This window comes from Eptesicus fuscus, chromosome 11 (assembly GCF_027574615.1).
Source record: "Eptesicus fuscus isolate TK198812 chromosome 11, DD_ASM_mEF_20220401, whole genome shotgun sequence".
Taxonomy (NCBI): Eukaryota; Metazoa; Chordata; class Mammalia; order Chiroptera; family Vespertilionidae; genus Eptesicus; species Eptesicus fuscus.
In genome coordinates, this window is record NC_072483.1 from 81771879 (window position 1) to 81789983 (window position 18105).

Here is an 18105-nt window from a genome sequence, read left to right on the forward strand (position 1 = left end):
GGCCCCACTCCTCCCCTGAGTGGACTGTGGGATCAGATTTTAACAAATGATGCTGAAGACCAGCACGATTCAGGAGCCACAGTCTCATTCATAAAAGCTGCCTTGTTGAGTCTGGCGGACTAATAGGAATGAAATGTTAACTTTCTAAACTTGCTTTCCTAGATCTCTCCAAAAGTAGCAAGCAACGGTGCAATTTCTCAGGCCTAAGCTGGACAAAAGATACCAGTGTTTTTCCTTGGCTTGGGGAGAGGACAGGAAAGGACACTGAGATACTAATCCCTGGTTTGAGTCTCTCAGGCAATGACAAAGAGCGCTCGTCTTTTACGACACAGCATTTACCAAGCATCCCTTTGGGAAGTCCTGGTTCCCAATTGTCTGGGAAGCATAAAATCAGGCACTTTTGGCAACGCTCAACACATCTGAGCATGGGAAACACAAACTAAAATAGAGACACTTCTTTACTCACTAGCTTGTGTTTCTAGTTACACTTTCACTTGTAGGAAGGACCCAAGTATGCAGATACCTAACTCAGGTTTGGTGAAGGCCAGAGAACACTTTAAGTCTCATGCAGGTTAAGTATTTTCATCCTTGCAGTTTCCAATGAAGAGATAAAATAAAATCAGGTAAAAAAAGCAGGATTGCTTACTCCAAAATTACTTGTGTTCTGTTGCTCATAGTGGTTTTGAGATGGAGGACTTTTCAATGCATTGGGCATGGTGTTCCCTTTTGGTTTGGGGAAACTATTTCCCTTTATTTTATTTTATTTATTTTTAAATTACTTTATTGATTAAGGTGTTACATATTTCCCTTTGTTTTATTGCTTGCTTGTTTGACTGAGGGAGCAGAATTTCTCATCAAAGTCAGTAAGTCGATCTCAATTAAGTTAGAAATAGTGAATTGTTATCTCCATTGTTATTCTGTAGAATTGTTTTCTTCTGCTACTAGAATATCAGTGACCAGTTGCCTCATCACTGCTAATGTCATTCTATTTAATTCAAATGTCTGTAATCAAGCCAATAAATAGCTGTTTGTTCTGACCTATAACCACAAGACGCCTATCTCTGGAAGAGGCTGAAGCCCCTTGGTAGAAGGCTGCCAATCCTTACTATGCCTTTCTGACGAGTGTTTTTAAAGTCTATGGTATGTGGAAGAACATACTGGTGCTGCGAGTTTTGTATGCTCTGCACAATAGTGCTGAATGCTGAGACAGACTCTTAAACAGCAGTGGGAAAGTGCTGAGGGCCGCACACAGGAAGCCACAGCACTGAAGTGAACACAGGAGGGAATCAGCTCAGTCACCGGACTCTGCTCTTCTAACCCTGACCTTGTGAGCATAAATAGGAGTGTGAACATCAGAAAACTTTTCGAAAACAGATTTGCCCTTCAAAAGAGCTGGTGTCTTTAGTGGCCACCAGGAATATGAGAGTTCCTTATGCGGTTCTCAAGAAAGCACTAAGAACTGAAGCACAAGGCAGTGGTCATCAAAGAGGGTGAGTGAGAGCTGACTCACGAACAGGCCATCACTATTACCACACACAGCTCTGCTCCAGTAATGATGTCAGCAATGAGCGCAAATGTTCATTGAACACCAAAACCCAGTCTCTGGCACTATTTTAAGTATGTGACATGTACTTTTTAAAAAATTTGATTTTTAGAGAGAGGAAGGGAGAGGGAGAGAGCAAGAGAGGGAAAAACATCAATGCGAGAGTGAAACATCAAACGGCTGCCTCCTGCATGCCCATACCGGGGATTGAGCCCCCAACCCAGGCATGTGCCCTGATTGGAAATTGAACCAGCAACCGTTTGGTGCACTGGACGATACCCAACTGAGCCGCACTGGCCAGGGCAACATGTACTTTTAATCAAACTCTAAGCACCCTCCTCTGGGGCATTTTTGTGGATGTTCAAGAATCAAATGTATTTTGTAAGTATAGCTTTGCCTTCTTGAACAAGAGAGGAGAATGAATCACTATCCTGAAAAAACAACACAAAGATTACCTCTCTAGAGGTCACAATATTCTGTCCTGTTCCCAAATGTTGAAGGATTGGTAAAGAGAATCCTCTAATACAAAAATTGCCCTTGCCTCAAAAGAAAATGATCCTGGAGTCTGGTAAGATCGGCAAAATCTGATTTGTTCAGGTGTGATGTACAAACAATTGATATATCTGAAGACAACCCTTCTGAAATGTACTCTAATAACCACTTTTCAAAGGCTAAATGGCTTATGTTGCATGTTCCATTAATGTTTGCCCAGATGTCTGAGACCCAAGATGAAGGGCAAGGATTAGGGTTCAGTAGATGATGACAAAGATTCCTTGCCCTCTTTAAAACAGCAAACATCTGCTCCCCTCCAAGTTGGTATACAAGTCCAACAGGGAGTAAATATGACAGTAATTAAAATGAACTACTGTGCATTAGTGTGGTTTGATTTATGTGAACATCTTCTGTGGGAGAGGATGGCTTTGGTTGGGGTAACCCAAATATAACAATATATATATAGAACATCCTTGGCCACGTTCTTCTGCTCTAAACTATCTCAGTAAAGATAAATTCAATAATTGGAGTTAGGCATTGGCTTACCCAGTGAAGGTCATAATCAGATGGCCTTGCTCTTCCTTCGTCGTCCTCATATAATGTGAAACCTTCCCTCCGAGCCTGATAATACTCCTTCCGCAACTTCTGGATGCGATCAGCACCTCCACTCATGGGGTAGCCACTACGGAACACAAACACACACAGTCACACAGTGCACGTCCCCCTGGAAACTCACTTTTTGATCTTGTTGTTAAAGGAGTTGACATCTGCATTTGGAACATTCAATAATGTCAGTCAAATATGCTAGGAAAACCGTGACATCAGTAATAACAATGAACAAAAACCAGTCCTGACATGCATACCTTTAGCTTCAAGGGTCAGAACATCTGACTTGAGCTTAGTAAGTGCCTTTTGAGTGAGAAGGTAAGAAAAGGTCCTGACCTTTACAGTAATTAAAAGAACCATCACATTTTTCTTATAGTCATACCCACAAAATTTGGTTACATTTTCATGTGGGTATCTCATTTTCTCAACTAACTATTGCCTATTTGAGACCAGTTGCTTGACCTGAATATTGGATGTGACACAGGGTTGGCATGTAGCAGTGTTCAATTCAATGAGACTCATGCATTTTTAGAGTGTGGGCGGGTGAGGTACATGGACATGTCAATGTGGAAGCCATGCCAAAAAGTAAAAAAGAAAAAGAGAAAGCGGGCGATAGTAGAACGTGTCCACTTGTTTACTAGTCCAAGGTTCTCTCTCTACTTTAGCCACTTCTTCCTCTCAGGATTCTCCAGTGACCCATCCACTCAATCCCAAACTGGTCAGCCAGTGGCTCCCTTTTAGCTAGTATTTGTCCCCATCATTTCAATAGAACCAGCATCATGAGATACAATTCAGGGCTTGGAAACAAGAAAGGAATGATAGGCAGAACTCACAGTTGTTCAACTTCTTTGGTTCATCTGAGGTATAACTGAGAGCCCTATTGTGTCAGACCTCAAGTTAAGATCTGGGAAAGTAAAAATGGACAATTCACAGTCCTGGTCTGCAAAAAGCACACAGTCTGGGAGTTAGGGGCTAACAGCGACAAAGACTACAACCCACTGTGACAGGTGCTATAACAGAGGTCTGCACCGTGAGGAGACAGACTGCTTAAACTTAGACAAGGTGAGCGCAGGGCCTCAGAGGAAGATCACAGAAGGCTCCATAAAGGAGGTGACACCTTGGCTGAATCTTGAAGGATGCCCAGGTAACCAACAGTTGGGTGAGATGAAGAAATGCTGGATAGAGGAAAGGGCAGTGTAAAGGACAGAAATGAGAAAGCATCTTGCTTTGGGGAATGTGAGTAAGTTATCTGGGCAAGCAGTGGTCTCAGCTTCATTTGTCCTGCCTCATGCACATATCAGGTGGTATTTGCTCTCTTTCCTCTCTTACGTAGGAAGCACAGTAGAATAAAAGTGTGTGTGTGTTGGTGATCTAGATATTTTTAATTTACTTTAGTGAGAAAAGCATATGCCTTGCAGAATTTGGTATTTTAACTCAATTTGTAACAACAACCATAATGACACTCATATTTCCTGAGTCTGTAAGAATCACTGCTCTAGTACACAGAGCAGAGGGGTGGAGCAGGAAAGAGAGACCGGTGTGACTGAGAAAGGTTGTGAAGAGCTTTACATGCCCAAACCATCCCCCAATATTACAGTTGAGTTTTAAGTTTAAATAAGATATAAAATAAGATCTCTGAAAGCAATAGAAGGAGGTGACCTACTATTTTGTTAAAACACTTAAAATTAAACATCTTCTGGAGGAAAAATATTCTTCCCAAACTAGATTGTAAGTTAATTAAAAGCAGGGCCACGTGTTGATATCTTACAATCTCTCTACAAAGTTAGTATCTGGTTCTAGGCGCTCTACGTACCCTATACACTGAGTAGCTGATGCCTTTAAGAAAAGGCAAACCTTTATAGATCACATAGCTTTATATTTTGTCAATATATATTTTAAAACTCTCAAATAGTTCTGTTTCTATACCATGCTTTTCTTTTCTTTTTTTTTAAATAGAAGTTTTTCTTGAGCACTTGAAAAAAAAGTTGGAAGGCCTGACATGCTTTTCCAAACTACGGGAAGCTCTCTGGAACAGCGTGCCTCGCTCCTGAGTATGAGGAGCTGACTATGATACCCGTATCCAATGTGCAGTGTCTGCTGATTACGTGAAAGCATGAGCTGCAGTCAAACTCACCAGATAAGTTTAATCAGCACAGTGCAAACATCACATACATAATCTATTAGTTTACCCAGAGAAACTGAAGCACTGAATTCAAGCAGAAAGAAGTCATCAGTAATAAAGAAAAAAAAAAAAAGGAAACTGATTAAGGCACCATTTAAAGAAACACAAAACCCACCACTTTCCTACATTTGTGGTGGAGAAAGAAAACATACTCAGACTGTAAACTATTCTATATATCTATAAATACATAAATTTTAAAATATGGGTTTAATCAGATTTCAGTTCTCAAAAGAGAGGGATTGGGGCAAGAATACAAAATCAGCTGTTTAGGATTCAGAAAATCTCTTATGGTTGACAGGAACATGACTATTTACCCAGAAAAGAAATCTGGCCTCAGAGAAAAAAAAAACTAGAAAGTCATGGACCATCTAAGTGCAAGACAAGCTGTCCCTTCTCCCTCGTGTGGATATTTTAAAGAAGATATGGACACCGTACACATCTGTCATAACCTGGGACTACATCTCAACATCGTCTCTTCCTTTTCTTTTCCTCTCCAACACCTATTCTACTGTTAGTACCTGTATCATATATTTTTTTTCAAGTGGGTGTTGTATATAATAAAATTAGGAACGGCAAATTTTGGTTTCATTTTTTAGCTCTTCTCTGCAGATAATATACAAAAGCTCACCATCACATCAATAAAAGTGATATATACAGCTATTGTTACCAAAGCAGTTAATTGATTCCATTTTGTGTTGAGGATGCAGAAATGTGAAAATAAATATAAAAATACCATTGTCACAATAGCAACAATAATCATAATAGTTATAATTGATAGAAACTTAGATAGTAAATGTATTGATACAGACTTTTATTTATTCCACTTTCAGCCCAGAGCAGACATCACTAATCAGTTACAGCATTCTTTGCCAGTGACCCTAGACATGGTCTTAGGATCCTTCTCAACTGAGAACTTCAGAAAACCACTACCAATCTGCAAAATCTGGCACTTGAGTTTATTTTAAATTCTTGTGTAACAGGTGCTATAAGTAGCTCAATACATCAAGTAAAATGGAAAGGTAGGTGTTTTTTTAAAAATATTTTTAAAATTGATTTTAGAGAGAAAGGGAGAGGGAGAGAGAGATGATGGGAAAGAATCATTATCATTGATTGGCTGTCTCCTGCATGCCCCACACTGGGGATTGAGCCCGCAACTGGGAATCAAACCGTGACCTCCTGGTTCATAGGTTGATGCTCAACCACTGAGCCATGCCAGCTGGGCAAAAGGTAGGTTTTATTGTTCTGCTCCATAGAGATAAGGAATCATAGCTAATAGATGATGATCAAGGTCTGTCTGACTTCAAAGACTAGTCTTTCCACCAATGTTTATTATCTTCAACCTGGGTCTTTTCCTTTATCTTATCTACTAGAGGCCCAAATGCACAAAATTCATGCAAGAGTAGGCCTTCCTTCACCTGGCTGCTGGCACCGGCTTCCTTCTGGCCACCAGCAGGCACCTAGGACCCAGGTTTCCCTCGCAGCCCCGGCTTCGTCCAAAAGGTCGTCCAGGAGGACGTCCAGTCTAATGAGCATATTACACTTTTATTATTATTTTTTTAAATATATTTTATTGATTTTTTTTTTTACAGAGTGGAAGGGAGAGGGATAGAGAATTACAAACATTGATGAGAGAGAAATATCGATCAGCAACCAAGGAACATGCCCTTGACTGGAATCGAACCTGGGACTCCTCAGTCTGCAGGCCGACGCTCTATTCACTGAGCCAAACAAGTTAGGGCTACACTTTTATTATTATAGATATCTTAGAGACTGGGTCCGCAAGCCACATTCTAGCCCAGAATGAAAGTTAAGCTTAACCTTTAAGAACTTACTTTCTGAGGACTCCTACTTTCCTTATTCTATTACATGTTATCTTATTTTTCTGGCTTTATGGGACTTAGCAGTAGTGATTCTAAGAAATATTTTGCCTAATAGCTTCAGAAGTGATGTCAGATTATGATGGAACACAAATACTCCGGCAACCATATAACATCAGGCAAAGCATCAATAACCCCATCTCCACATTGCTAGTTAGAAAATTAGCCTTTTTGTATTAATTGTTCACTGGATAAAGTTAGCCATTTTATAAAAAAGAAAGGTTCGTATTATACTGTATTTATATGTAGGTGATCAAGGCCACTCCTATACTTTCAATGTGCTGAAATTTTATGTAAAATGAATTTAAACAGTGTAACAAAACAGATTTATATTGTAGTGATTTCTTGTAAATTATACTGGCTATATCTTTAAAGATAGACATGTAGCCAGGCCAGTGTGGCTCAGTGGTTGAGTTTCGACCTATGAACCAGGAGGTTACGGTTGGATTCCCAGTCAGGGCACATGCCCAGGTTGCTGGCTCGATCCCCAGGGTGGGGCATGCAGGAGGCAACCGATCAATGATTCTCTTTCATCACTGATGTTTCTCTCTCTCTCCCTTCCTCTCTGAAATCATTAAAAATATATTTAAAAAAAAGACAGACATGAAGTTACACAGGCTCTTCTTATAGCACTTGAGAACTGGACAGAGTTTAGAGCTGTAATGGAGTTCGTAAACCATGTCTTTTTCTTCATAGCCACCTACAGCAATACGTGCCCATATGCAATGCATATCACAGTGAGGCATCATCTGCTCCTTCGAAATCTAATCTCATTCTTCCCAGTTCATAATGAACTCAATTGAAGTTCACTTTAAAAACGAGTGTTCATTTGGGCTTGCCGTAGTCTCCTCCCATTACTGCTGCAGGCTGGAAAAGGGAAACTAATATTTATTAAGCTCCTGTAATGCCCTAAGTTTAATACCTACGCTTTACATACTTCATCTCACTTAACCCGCCATCAAATCTGTGAGGACGACGCTGTTACTGACATTTCACAGGTGAGTACACGAGGCTCAGAGAAGTTGAGCAGCACGATTGCTGAGCGGTGGCCCAGGGGTTGGGTGACTGCAAACCCAGAGTCACTGCTACCATATCATGTTGCCTGGCCAGACAGGCACTAAAACGCAGCAGGCGTTTCTAGCAGCAGATCACAGGCGCGTCCAGGCGGAGGGAACTTAGCAGAGCACATTTATAGCCCTGCCTTCTGATACACTTTTATGTGCACAGATCTGTGCCATAAAAATAGAAGTAAAAGTAGCTAAAGCAATAGAAAGACATGCAATGAAGTCCATGTTCACTGAAGAATGATGTTGGAGCAACTGCGGATGGAGAGTTCTGGATAATTAATGTTACATCTCTAACAGGCTTATGTGGGAAATGGGTATAAAACTGAATGGGGTGTGAAAGAGAATCCACATGAGACAAAGATCCCACATGAAAGAGAAAGAAGGGCTGGATGGGGACCAGGACGGACTGGCAGCCAAGGCCGCTCCCGGGAAAGTTCACCCCGACTGAATAAGGGGGAGCCGGTCACTGACAATGAACCACTGTTGGGCTTGTGAATTAACTTGGGGTGATTTTGTGTGTATGCCTCAGCGGGCATGTATGTAAAGACGTGCACACTAACTGTGATTAAATGGCACGTGGTTAATTCCAATGAGCCGTGTGGTTTTCAGACCTGCAGCTCTGCGTCTGCAGAGGTGTTTGCCTTTGGTGAGGACAGCCCTCATTTGCAAGTACCAGCCTGGGGTCCAGAACGGCGATGTGGTTAAGAAATAGTCTTTGTAAAATGGAGCCTTAACAGCAGTATTCCTCCCTGGATGTGGTAATCCTCACTAAGTCACTGAACAAAGCCATGTGAATTAGAAGAGTGCATGCCAACAATAATCGGAACAGGGAGTACTGGTAAGTTTGGGGTTGGCTAGACTCTTTAATTTTGTATGAAGTTGCTGTAAAATGTTATTTTGAGGTTTATCACTAAATGTTTAATTATATAAATGTGGTGTCAACCTTTCTGTACTTATAAAAGGGTGGGATTTTAAAGGTTTTCTCAAAAAGGGTTAGCCTCTTGAAAGATATGGGGTAAAGAAAAGCATTTTTGTAGCCTTTAGGAATGCCAGGATGCTATTCCTTTCCTGTCCCCCCCCCGCCCTCCCCCCACCCCGTTGTTTGTTTTTTTGCATTCAAGGACCTAAACATTATCATTTTTATAAACTTCAATTTTAGTAGTACCATTGTTGCCTTAGAAGACAGGGCTTTTTTTTTTTTTTTTTTAAGTTGGAACAGACTTCTCAAAGTACCTGCATTCTGGGTCACTCACACTCCCGATAACACGAATAAAATATAATCTAAAATAAAAATCTATATGCAATCTTATTTGACCAATTTTACTTTAAATCCCAAACTAGTTTCTGGAAAAGACTATTCCGTTGAAGATAGACAGTCATGGACACAACTGTTACTTATTTTCTGTTGGTGCTAAAGATCCCTGTCAAATAAAAGTCCACAGAGATTCTTATAAATGCATTCAGGCTCATTAATTCAAAAGGCTTTTGAAGATTTACAGAAACTATAGCCCAAAAGCACTTACATTAATACTCTACAGATTTGCCTTTCATAGCAAAAATGCATTTATATAGTGGCCCATCTACACGAAAGGAGCTTAAATAATAAACAATGGCTTTTAATGGGGTCTAATTCTATAGAATTCTTCAAGTGATACTTTAGTCCTGAAAAGCTCTAAAAATTATCTGTGTAAATATTCGGTAAATATTATGATTATGTAAATTCTCTGTCCTCTCCTGCTCCAAGTTTCTTATAAAGAATACTTATTTTTTGAAAGGTACATTGACAAGTAAGAGTTTTCATGGCTTAGTCCAGTGAAATTTTGGGACCCACAACTGAGTACCCATGAACCACATCTGGGATTTTTTTTTCTAATTTCTTCCCAAATTCATCATCACTATTTATCACTTTTAATTATTTTTGCTAAAATGTTTCTCCAAATAATAAGACTATGCCTTTCCTCATATGAACATTTAATGTCTATCAGATTTAAGTTATCTTGTTGATTAAATAATTCATTGAAATTAAGAACCCTTTGCTTGCTTACTATGACTGCCTAAAAAATCCTCAATTAAGAGTAATGACTTTAGAGAAAGAGTGAAGCATATTATTAACAGACAAAACAAACTGTTCACATCTAGACTCTCCCTTTATTTCCAGGACTACATTTGTCAATTATCTCTGACCTCTACTTCTTAGAAGGTGAAGGAACAATGCTTAGCCATTTAAAGAGAATATTTAATGTCACATAAAAAAAACCACAACTGGTGGCAGAATAGGAGAAAAAAACTGTGCTCTATGCTAATATGTAACTTTGAAAAGTATGTATTTGTATAAATTACTAAGAATTCAACAAATCACTTTCTATATCAGGATCATGTGGGGAAGTTGGAAAAAAATCTGTGCAGAGAGATTGATATGCAAGTAGGGTTATAAGAGGAAGAAAACCCACAAAGCACAATGATGCATTCGCTCAGCCTGTAATCCTGAACACAGTTTTTCCTCCAGGCCATCCTGATGCTGCCTGGGGCATTCTGACCTAGCAGCTACAACCTGACAGTGTGACTTGGCTTACCTGGGTGCCTGGCTTTGCCATGGCAACCTGAGTCTTGACCTTTCGTCTTTCTCAACATGTTGCCTGCTTTCAGCATCTGCTCTCTTTGAGATCTTTGTTTTGTTTTCTCCATCCCTAACTTGGCGAATTCAACTTTGACTCCTACAGCTTGCAGATTTTTTCTGGAAATCTTAACCCTGGACTGGACCTTGACCCCCCAGTGAATCAAGCCTTAGTGGACATAAAGGCCTCCTTCCCTGGCACTTTCGATTGCATAATGGCAAGCATTTCTACTCACTCTGCGAACCACGCTGCCATTTATCGTTGAAAGCAATCTCATTGATGCATGAAGGACAACTTTCTCCCATGTGATTGATTGTTGTGACTGTGAATCTCCCCAGATCAATGTCATCTCCTCTTCTGTTAAAAGGCATTGCTCTACCTTTGCTCTTTATCACTTGAGACAAAGAGAGGCCAATCTCTAAGCAGATCTCCTCTAATCAGAACATCCTGCTTCTCGGTCTCCGTTTCCAGCAAAGGCAGAATTTCTTTGGAGTGATACTGACAGTGTTTTCACAAATCAACAACACACAACAGCTTCAACTCACCATTATAAGCCTGTAACACATAATTGCTTTGTTCTGGTACTGTACAATGACCTCCTGGCTGTGTTCAAATTTCAGAAGCCAGTTTTGCCATTAGTCATAAAATATCCATGTGAGTTATTAATATTTTGAATTGTATTCTAATACATTTCCTCCAACACAGCGCAGTATTCTTGAGCCTTAAATAATTTACACAAATACTGGACACATTCAGAGTTGTATATAAACATAGGATACATATTGTCTCGAGACATTTTGCCAATTTTATTAACAATACAAAATATGTGGAGGTCACAGAAAGAATCTGTCAAGTGTTTCATGTGGTAACTTTTGTTGCTAAAGAAAGATCTAAAAATCTAGTTGAAATGTTCACACTGGATGGTTGCAAAATTAGCCCTTCATTTCTACTCTACATCTTTGCAAAACAAACATACACAGATGCAAAGAAAAATAGATATTGATTAACTTGGAACTGTGCATCCACTGTGTCTTTCATTAAAGATGGTAAACAAACCATGCTCTCAATTACAATCCATGTAGTTACAGCTGTTCTTACATGGTTGAAATATAGTGACATTGCATCCCGACTGTTTAACTGATGCACCACATATTAGAGTGTAGAGAAAAATGGGGATCTGTGTGTGTGTGGGGGGGGGGGGGGGGTGGCAATTTAAGCTGTGTTAGTGTTCCCACCGGCCAGTCCATGTAATGAGCACATGGCCCTGGACATGAGCTGCATTGGTTTCCCTCGGTTGGTGTCAGTCCCTAAGCACCTCTCAGGATGTAACCTTGACATTGTGTTGAACTAAATTCCAATGTTTCAAGATATGCATTCCTTGCACAACATGGCCCCTTGCATGCAAGCCAACTCCTCCACCAGGGAACAGCCACCTGACACGGTGCTCAAGGACACAGTGTGGGGTAGATTTAGTGAGAGGCCAGGTAGGGTCCAAACAGCCTTCGCCTTTAGTGTTTTCCAAGGTCTATCCCGACTATACACAATTTTTGTCTCACCTAATGACTTTGGAAACTAACCTTAAGACATGACTCTATGTGAAACATTGTAAGGTTTTTCAAAGAGTTTTATGGGCCAAAATAAAATTAGCAAAATATTGACAAAAAGGTAAATGGAAGAAACCTATAAAACCTTTAACTATTATTCGAATTGTTGAGCTGAACAGAATATGGTTCAAGGACAAATAAACTTTGGTTGCTTATACAGTATGTGAGCAAATTAATGTTATTACAACACACACACACACACACACACACACACACACACACACACACACTTGTCAAAGAAATTCTCACCAATAAATGCAGGACTTGCAAGATGAAATTATCTTCTAGGCTTAAGTTAAACACAGCTTGAGGTTTAGAAATACATGTCTGACATTTAGATGGGAATTAAACTTTCAGAGTCTATTCTGGGAAAAGTAGGCCTTTGTGGCAGCAGGCCAGAAAACCTTGGGAATTTCCTGGGCTTCCATAAAATTCCCTCTTCCTCAGAGGAAAGAAGAGAGAAGCTCATCTTCTCCCTGGGGATCTCAGAATGTCATCAAAGGCCACTGATTCCCAAGCTGCCACCTAGATCCTTCCCTTTAGACTGTAAGAAAATAGGACCTAATTAACTTCAAAATTTTAAGGGAAAATAAGCAGATTCTAAATGATTTAGTGCATGCATGCTGGCTTTTTTATTTTTTATTTGGAGGATTGTATCAGTCAGGATAGGCTATTGTATGCTGTGGTAACTAAATGTCAATAGATTAAAACAGTAATTTCTTACTCACATAACAAGGCTTATTTTTCCTCCCTTGGGAAAATAACAAAAGTGACAAAAGCAAAAAAATATAAAATAACAAGGTTTTCAATGGAAAGAAGCTAAAAATTGTGATTAGGAGCTCACCACTAAATGTTCGGAGACAAAGCCTTCTAAATACATAATATATGTAAACTAGTCCTTACCAACACTTTCAAGGGATATATGATAATAAACTACCCAAACACCCAGAAGGGACATATGGGTCACACAGATATGTGCTTGTGGGGCCAATCTTATCACATATATGGTGTTAAATCATACTATCTCATGAGCATAGAAGTCTACATGAAGTATTCTGATATGATTAGCATAAAAGCAATTAAGTCCAAGAACCTATCAAGAACATTTTTGATATTACTCAATTCCTTTCATACCTTTACGCCGAATACTGAGCTCTAGACATTTTAAATAAGGTTATGATAATTAGCCAATCAAAACAGATTCTCAACTCCAAAGAGCCACCTAAAATGTTCACATATACTTAGGTCCCAAAGGATGCCAAATCCAAGAACATCCCACAGCTCTCATTTGCCTGGTGTAACGTGAGCTCTATACCCTGTCACCTCTCGCTGACCTTCTGACTTCGGATTTATGGGACAGAGACAGCTTGGAGTACCACCTCCTATGGATTGTTCCAGTTGTTTTGACAAAACATCCACATTTCTACAACTCCTGTCTAGGAGCATGCTTTTCAGAACAGCACAGAAACTAATACATTGGTATCAAACTTAGATCAACTACTTTTTAAAACATTTTCCAATGATATTCTGAACATTTTCAGATATGCACATTTATTATTTATTCTTAAACATTACATGTCACTGGTCCTAATGGCACAAAGGGGATTAAGACCCAGAACCAGACTCTCAGAGATTTCACAGTCATGTGAGGGCCATGGATACAGTGCAGAATTACAGTGCAGCGTGGCAGTGATGATGAGGAAGTATCATGATGTCCTGCAGTAGGCTAGGGGGAGGGTGATTAGCTGGCTTGAGGAGGCCAGAAAGGGCCTCGAGGAGAGAGGAGAGCAGGCAGAGAGAGGGTGACTGGGCACGCTCAGGTGTGAGGGACACTTGGAAAGAGTGGCAACACGGAAGGACACGGCAGGTATAGCAGGAGTGGTGCAGTGGGTGGGGACATCCTGCGGCATGAAGCTGGTAGGACGTGGACAGCTCCATATGCCTGTCTCTCCCAAAGGGACGATGAGGTGGGATCACTGGAGGATTTCAAATACGGCAGCACCATCATGCGAGCTCTTCTTTGCAGCAGGATTACTCTGGGAGACCCTTACTTCCTGTGAGCCCACATATTATAATCTACGAAATGACCCTCTATGGATTTTCTTTGCATTGGTATTCAATGGTTCCTTGAGTGTGTGTAGAGTTCAAGGGACAAGGTTGACCCTATCATTGGCCAAGGCCACTTCTATTTCCATCTCCCTACTTGTTGGAGGCTGTGGTTGGAGGGTCACTTCAGTTCGAGGCAACGGGACATGGAGGTTTTCCTTCAGCTTGGAAACAGAACATTTTCTACAGCCAGAGCCCTTGTTTAACCAGTAACATCAACTGGTGATGAAGCATGACGCATCGTTAATACAGTGATAAATTTCCCATTAGGAACAGGGCACTGGCTGCCAAATGGGAGGGCGAAAAGTTAAAAAAACAAAACAAAGCAAACGAAACCAACCCATTATGGGTTGACAAAGACTTTTATTGTCACTGGCACTTTCAGGGAAAGCCGTCACAGAACCTTAATTAATAAATAGCCACGGCCCCGCCAGGCGAGGGGAGGCGGTGCCTGGGTACCTGCCGGGGGGCAGCGTGTAGCTGTCTGTGCTCTGAGAAGCGAACGAACGTGTCGGGGACGATCATGGAAGAGGGGAATTAGGCTCTTTGCTGTCGACAATTGAACTCTATAAATAACCCCCCGTGAAAATGAATAAAACACACGCCTTCCTCGAGCTTTCAGTAGCCTCTAGACAGTGTGACAGTTGCTGGTTTTTTCAATAAACATGATGTCAATTATGCCTTTGATCCACCGTGCCAAAGTCACGAGCGGGGAAGAATTGAGGAAACGGAGTCTCTATTTCTTGACACTTCATATAACAATGCTTTTCTGCTTTGTGTACATCATCCTGAGGCCAAGCAGCTGCCCCATCTGTAAGCTGTACGTTCCGCCAACGTTCTTCTCTCTTTCTTCTCCGGCTCCAACAGCTTTACTAGCAGCAGCGTCTCAGTGAGCTCTCAGTTGTAGGTAGAGATGGGAGGTTTGGAAGAGCATGAGAAAGAGACGCTACAGATGATTTGGAAAACTCTCATTTAAACCAACAACTTCGGTTCCTTCCCCAATCAGTGTTTTCCTAGAGCTGTAAACAATCCCCCAATTAATGGACTGCAGTTTCACATTCTTTTTCCTTGCCCAGCCCCTGGCTTGGTTAAGATACTAATGAGCACAAAACAGGCCAAAAGGCAGGCAGAACATAGAAAAACAGAGGCGCTACCAGGACTCACAGGGGGAAAAACAGCATTTGGATGGTTGAGAGTTAATGACCCAGGACACAGTCCCCCTAAAGGATTTACTCTGTTCCTAGAGAAATGTAGCTTTCCAGATTAAAAAGTAACAGGTATTCATTTTCTCAGTGGATAGGTGGAAAACCCAGTGTTATGTTTTGAATGAGTGAGTATGAACACAGCCAGCTATACGGAACTTGTGGGTGACTATTTGTTTCCAGGATTGTGCTTTGTCATGAACTTAATTACTGTGCTTCCCACTAATAAATATTATTTTTTTCTCCCTATTTGCAGATATTAAGTACAATCATTCAGATATCATTGGTCCATCATTTGTCAGAGAAACTTGCTCTTAGGAAGGAAGAAGGAAGACCACATGGCATGGCATTGCGTTATGTGTGCCTTCCACATCAAGATGGAAGGAGGAGGTGTTACATTTTCTTCCAGATTGTTTCTATCCTACAAAATCATCTTCTATCCAAGTGTAAACAAGCTCACTAGCTAGAATCCTTTTCCCCTCCCAAGTTCATTGTAAAATATAAGCCACAAAGCTTAAATTAAATCACTAAAATTATTTCCTTCTATATTTCTCTTTCATTTTTGAACTGAATGCTTACTGTATATCTAAGAAAACTTCTAAATGTATAACTTCTCCTCCCCCCCAAAAAAGGTGGGAAGGGAATGATTTCCCTCTTCTTCAAAGAAGCTTATTAATACTGTATCCAAAATACCTGGGGAATTGGAGGGAGCAAAAGGAGAGTGGGGAGGGAGGAGGAGCCAAAGAAAAGAGCTAATGGTCAAAATGCATCCTCATAATAAAATGAGCTTCTTAATGGATGCTCACTACAGGAATAACATTAATTCAGTATTAGGACTTTCACTAGAAAAATATGAACGCAATTTATCTTTTTAACTGTCAGCTGCATTTCTAAAGCTCTGAAGTCTGTAGCTTCCAGGGGCCTTTTGTCTTTCTGCCATGGCAGAGATATCTTGGACAGCTGTAAGAGCTTTCTAAGCGATCTTTCTCAAAATCCATTAGCTAATTCAAGGAACCTAATTAGAGCTGCCATTTTGATGGAGCGTACTGAATGCTCAGTACAAACTAGTAACACCATCGATGTTTATTAGAAATCGCAAAACCCAAAGTGCTCCATTCCCTATGAATATTAATGGGAAGACAGCAAACAAAATATTTATTAAAACATAGGCTTGATACCATGAAAGTTTATAGACAGACATTGAAAGGGAGAGAGAGGCAGCCACTTGAATTTGAAGACATGTGCCCATGGACACACAATAAACCAAGATTGATATTTAAGCAGCATGTCATTATTAGCTGCATGGCCCTCCCATTTGTCTCCCTGGGTTTTGCACCCTGGAATTCAGCAGCTCACAGCTGGGAAGACAGATGTAAGTCCAGAGAATTCTGAAGAAGGGGGCAGAGGTTGCTTTATTTTCTTTTCTCAAACAGCTGCTGAGTGCCACAGATTCTTGTCAGTGGAGAAGTGAGTCTTGCTTCTCTATAAAATCAGCAGCGTGATGATGTCAGTGCTTTCCAGCATCGTCTAAATCAGGGGTGGGGAACATCTGGCCCAAGGGCCACATAAGGCCCACAAAAATCATTTGGTCTGGCCCTGCCAAGGCATTAGGGGTGAGTAAATGAAATGTTTCACCAAACACAGCAGGCTAATTTTCAAGTTGATCATTTTGTATGGCCCGTGAATGATGTTATAAATTCCCCACCCCTGCTCTAAAGGAGGGTGTCACCAAATTAATCCAAAGAGCTATTATGCCACGGACCCACCGGTACCCCCTGTGGCAGAGTTTTTGCCAGGGCACGGCCCTGACTCAGGGGGAGCCTAAGGCTTGAAGTAACCCAGGGCCCCCACTACCCACGTCAGTACAGGAACAGACTCACACCCCCTTGCCGAGGACTGAAGACTGTTGCTCCTAGTCCTCCCTCAGGAGCAATAAAAGGCCTCTGTGAATGGCGACTGTCCAGCAGCTCTTACTATTTGGTTAAGGTCAAGCTGTTGCCTCTTGTCTCTCTCTTTCCCCCTTTTTACCAACTTTTGAAAGAATCACTGTCGCCTCCTTTTGCCATCTGCCATCCTCTCTTTCGAGCTGATGGCGATCTGGTTTGCACCTCAGCACTGCTGGGACTGCTCTCTGCAGCTCACCCACACCCTCGCTCTGCAGGACTGGCACCGCCAGCAGCTTCCCTGCAGGTCTCTCCTCTTTGTTTCCTTCCTGCTTCTTCAATTTCATTGTCTGTCTTCCTCAATGTCCCTCCCACTGTTCTCTACACAAGGCCTTCTCTAAGATTCTCTAACTGCTTGTCTATATGTTCACTCTTGGGGATCCTGTTCACTCTGGGGGCTTTGGTGATCATATTCCTTGTCATGTTCACTTATTTACTCATCCATCCGTTCAATAGATGATCCCTGGAGGGCCTCTTAAAGGGCAAGTCCTCAACACAGCCCGTCTACACAAAGATCTCCACCTCCACCCGACACCTCGAGGAAGCCTCAAGGACCACACCCAGTCCTTGCTCTTGTTTGCACCTGAAATTTACCCAACATCTTACATTTGACTTATCCACAAACAATCTGCTCCCCTCTCCCCTAAAATCTACTTTCCCCGCTATCTTCCTGGCTTTTTAATCGCTTCTCCCCACTCATCCAGGCTTGAAACAATGGTTGGCATTCAGAGCATAGACTCTGGAGCCAGACTGCCTTGGGATCAAATCCTGGTGCTGCTCTTCCCTGCCTTGAGGAAGCTATGTAACCTCTCTATCTACAAAATGGGGGTAACAGAGTAAGACCCCAGAGGGTTGTTTTGAGGATTAA

At 41.2% G+C, this 18105-nt stretch overlaps 1 protein-coding gene across 4 annotated transcripts in view; it reads right to left on the minus strand.

Moving 5' to 3' along the window:
* The window catches only part of PARD3B (par-3 family cell polarity regulator beta), a 910289-nt gene that overhangs the window by 98433 nt on the left and 793751 nt on the right, over window positions 1-18105 (minus strand). For all 4 annotated transcript variants that reach the window (XM_054722996.1, XM_054722997.1, XM_054722998.1 and 1 more), the window contains one exon: window positions 2582-2717. In XM_054722996.1, the coding sequence (XP_054578971.1) occupies window positions 2582-2717 (136 nt within the window). The remainder of the gene's footprint in view (window positions 1-2581; window positions 2718-18105) is intronic.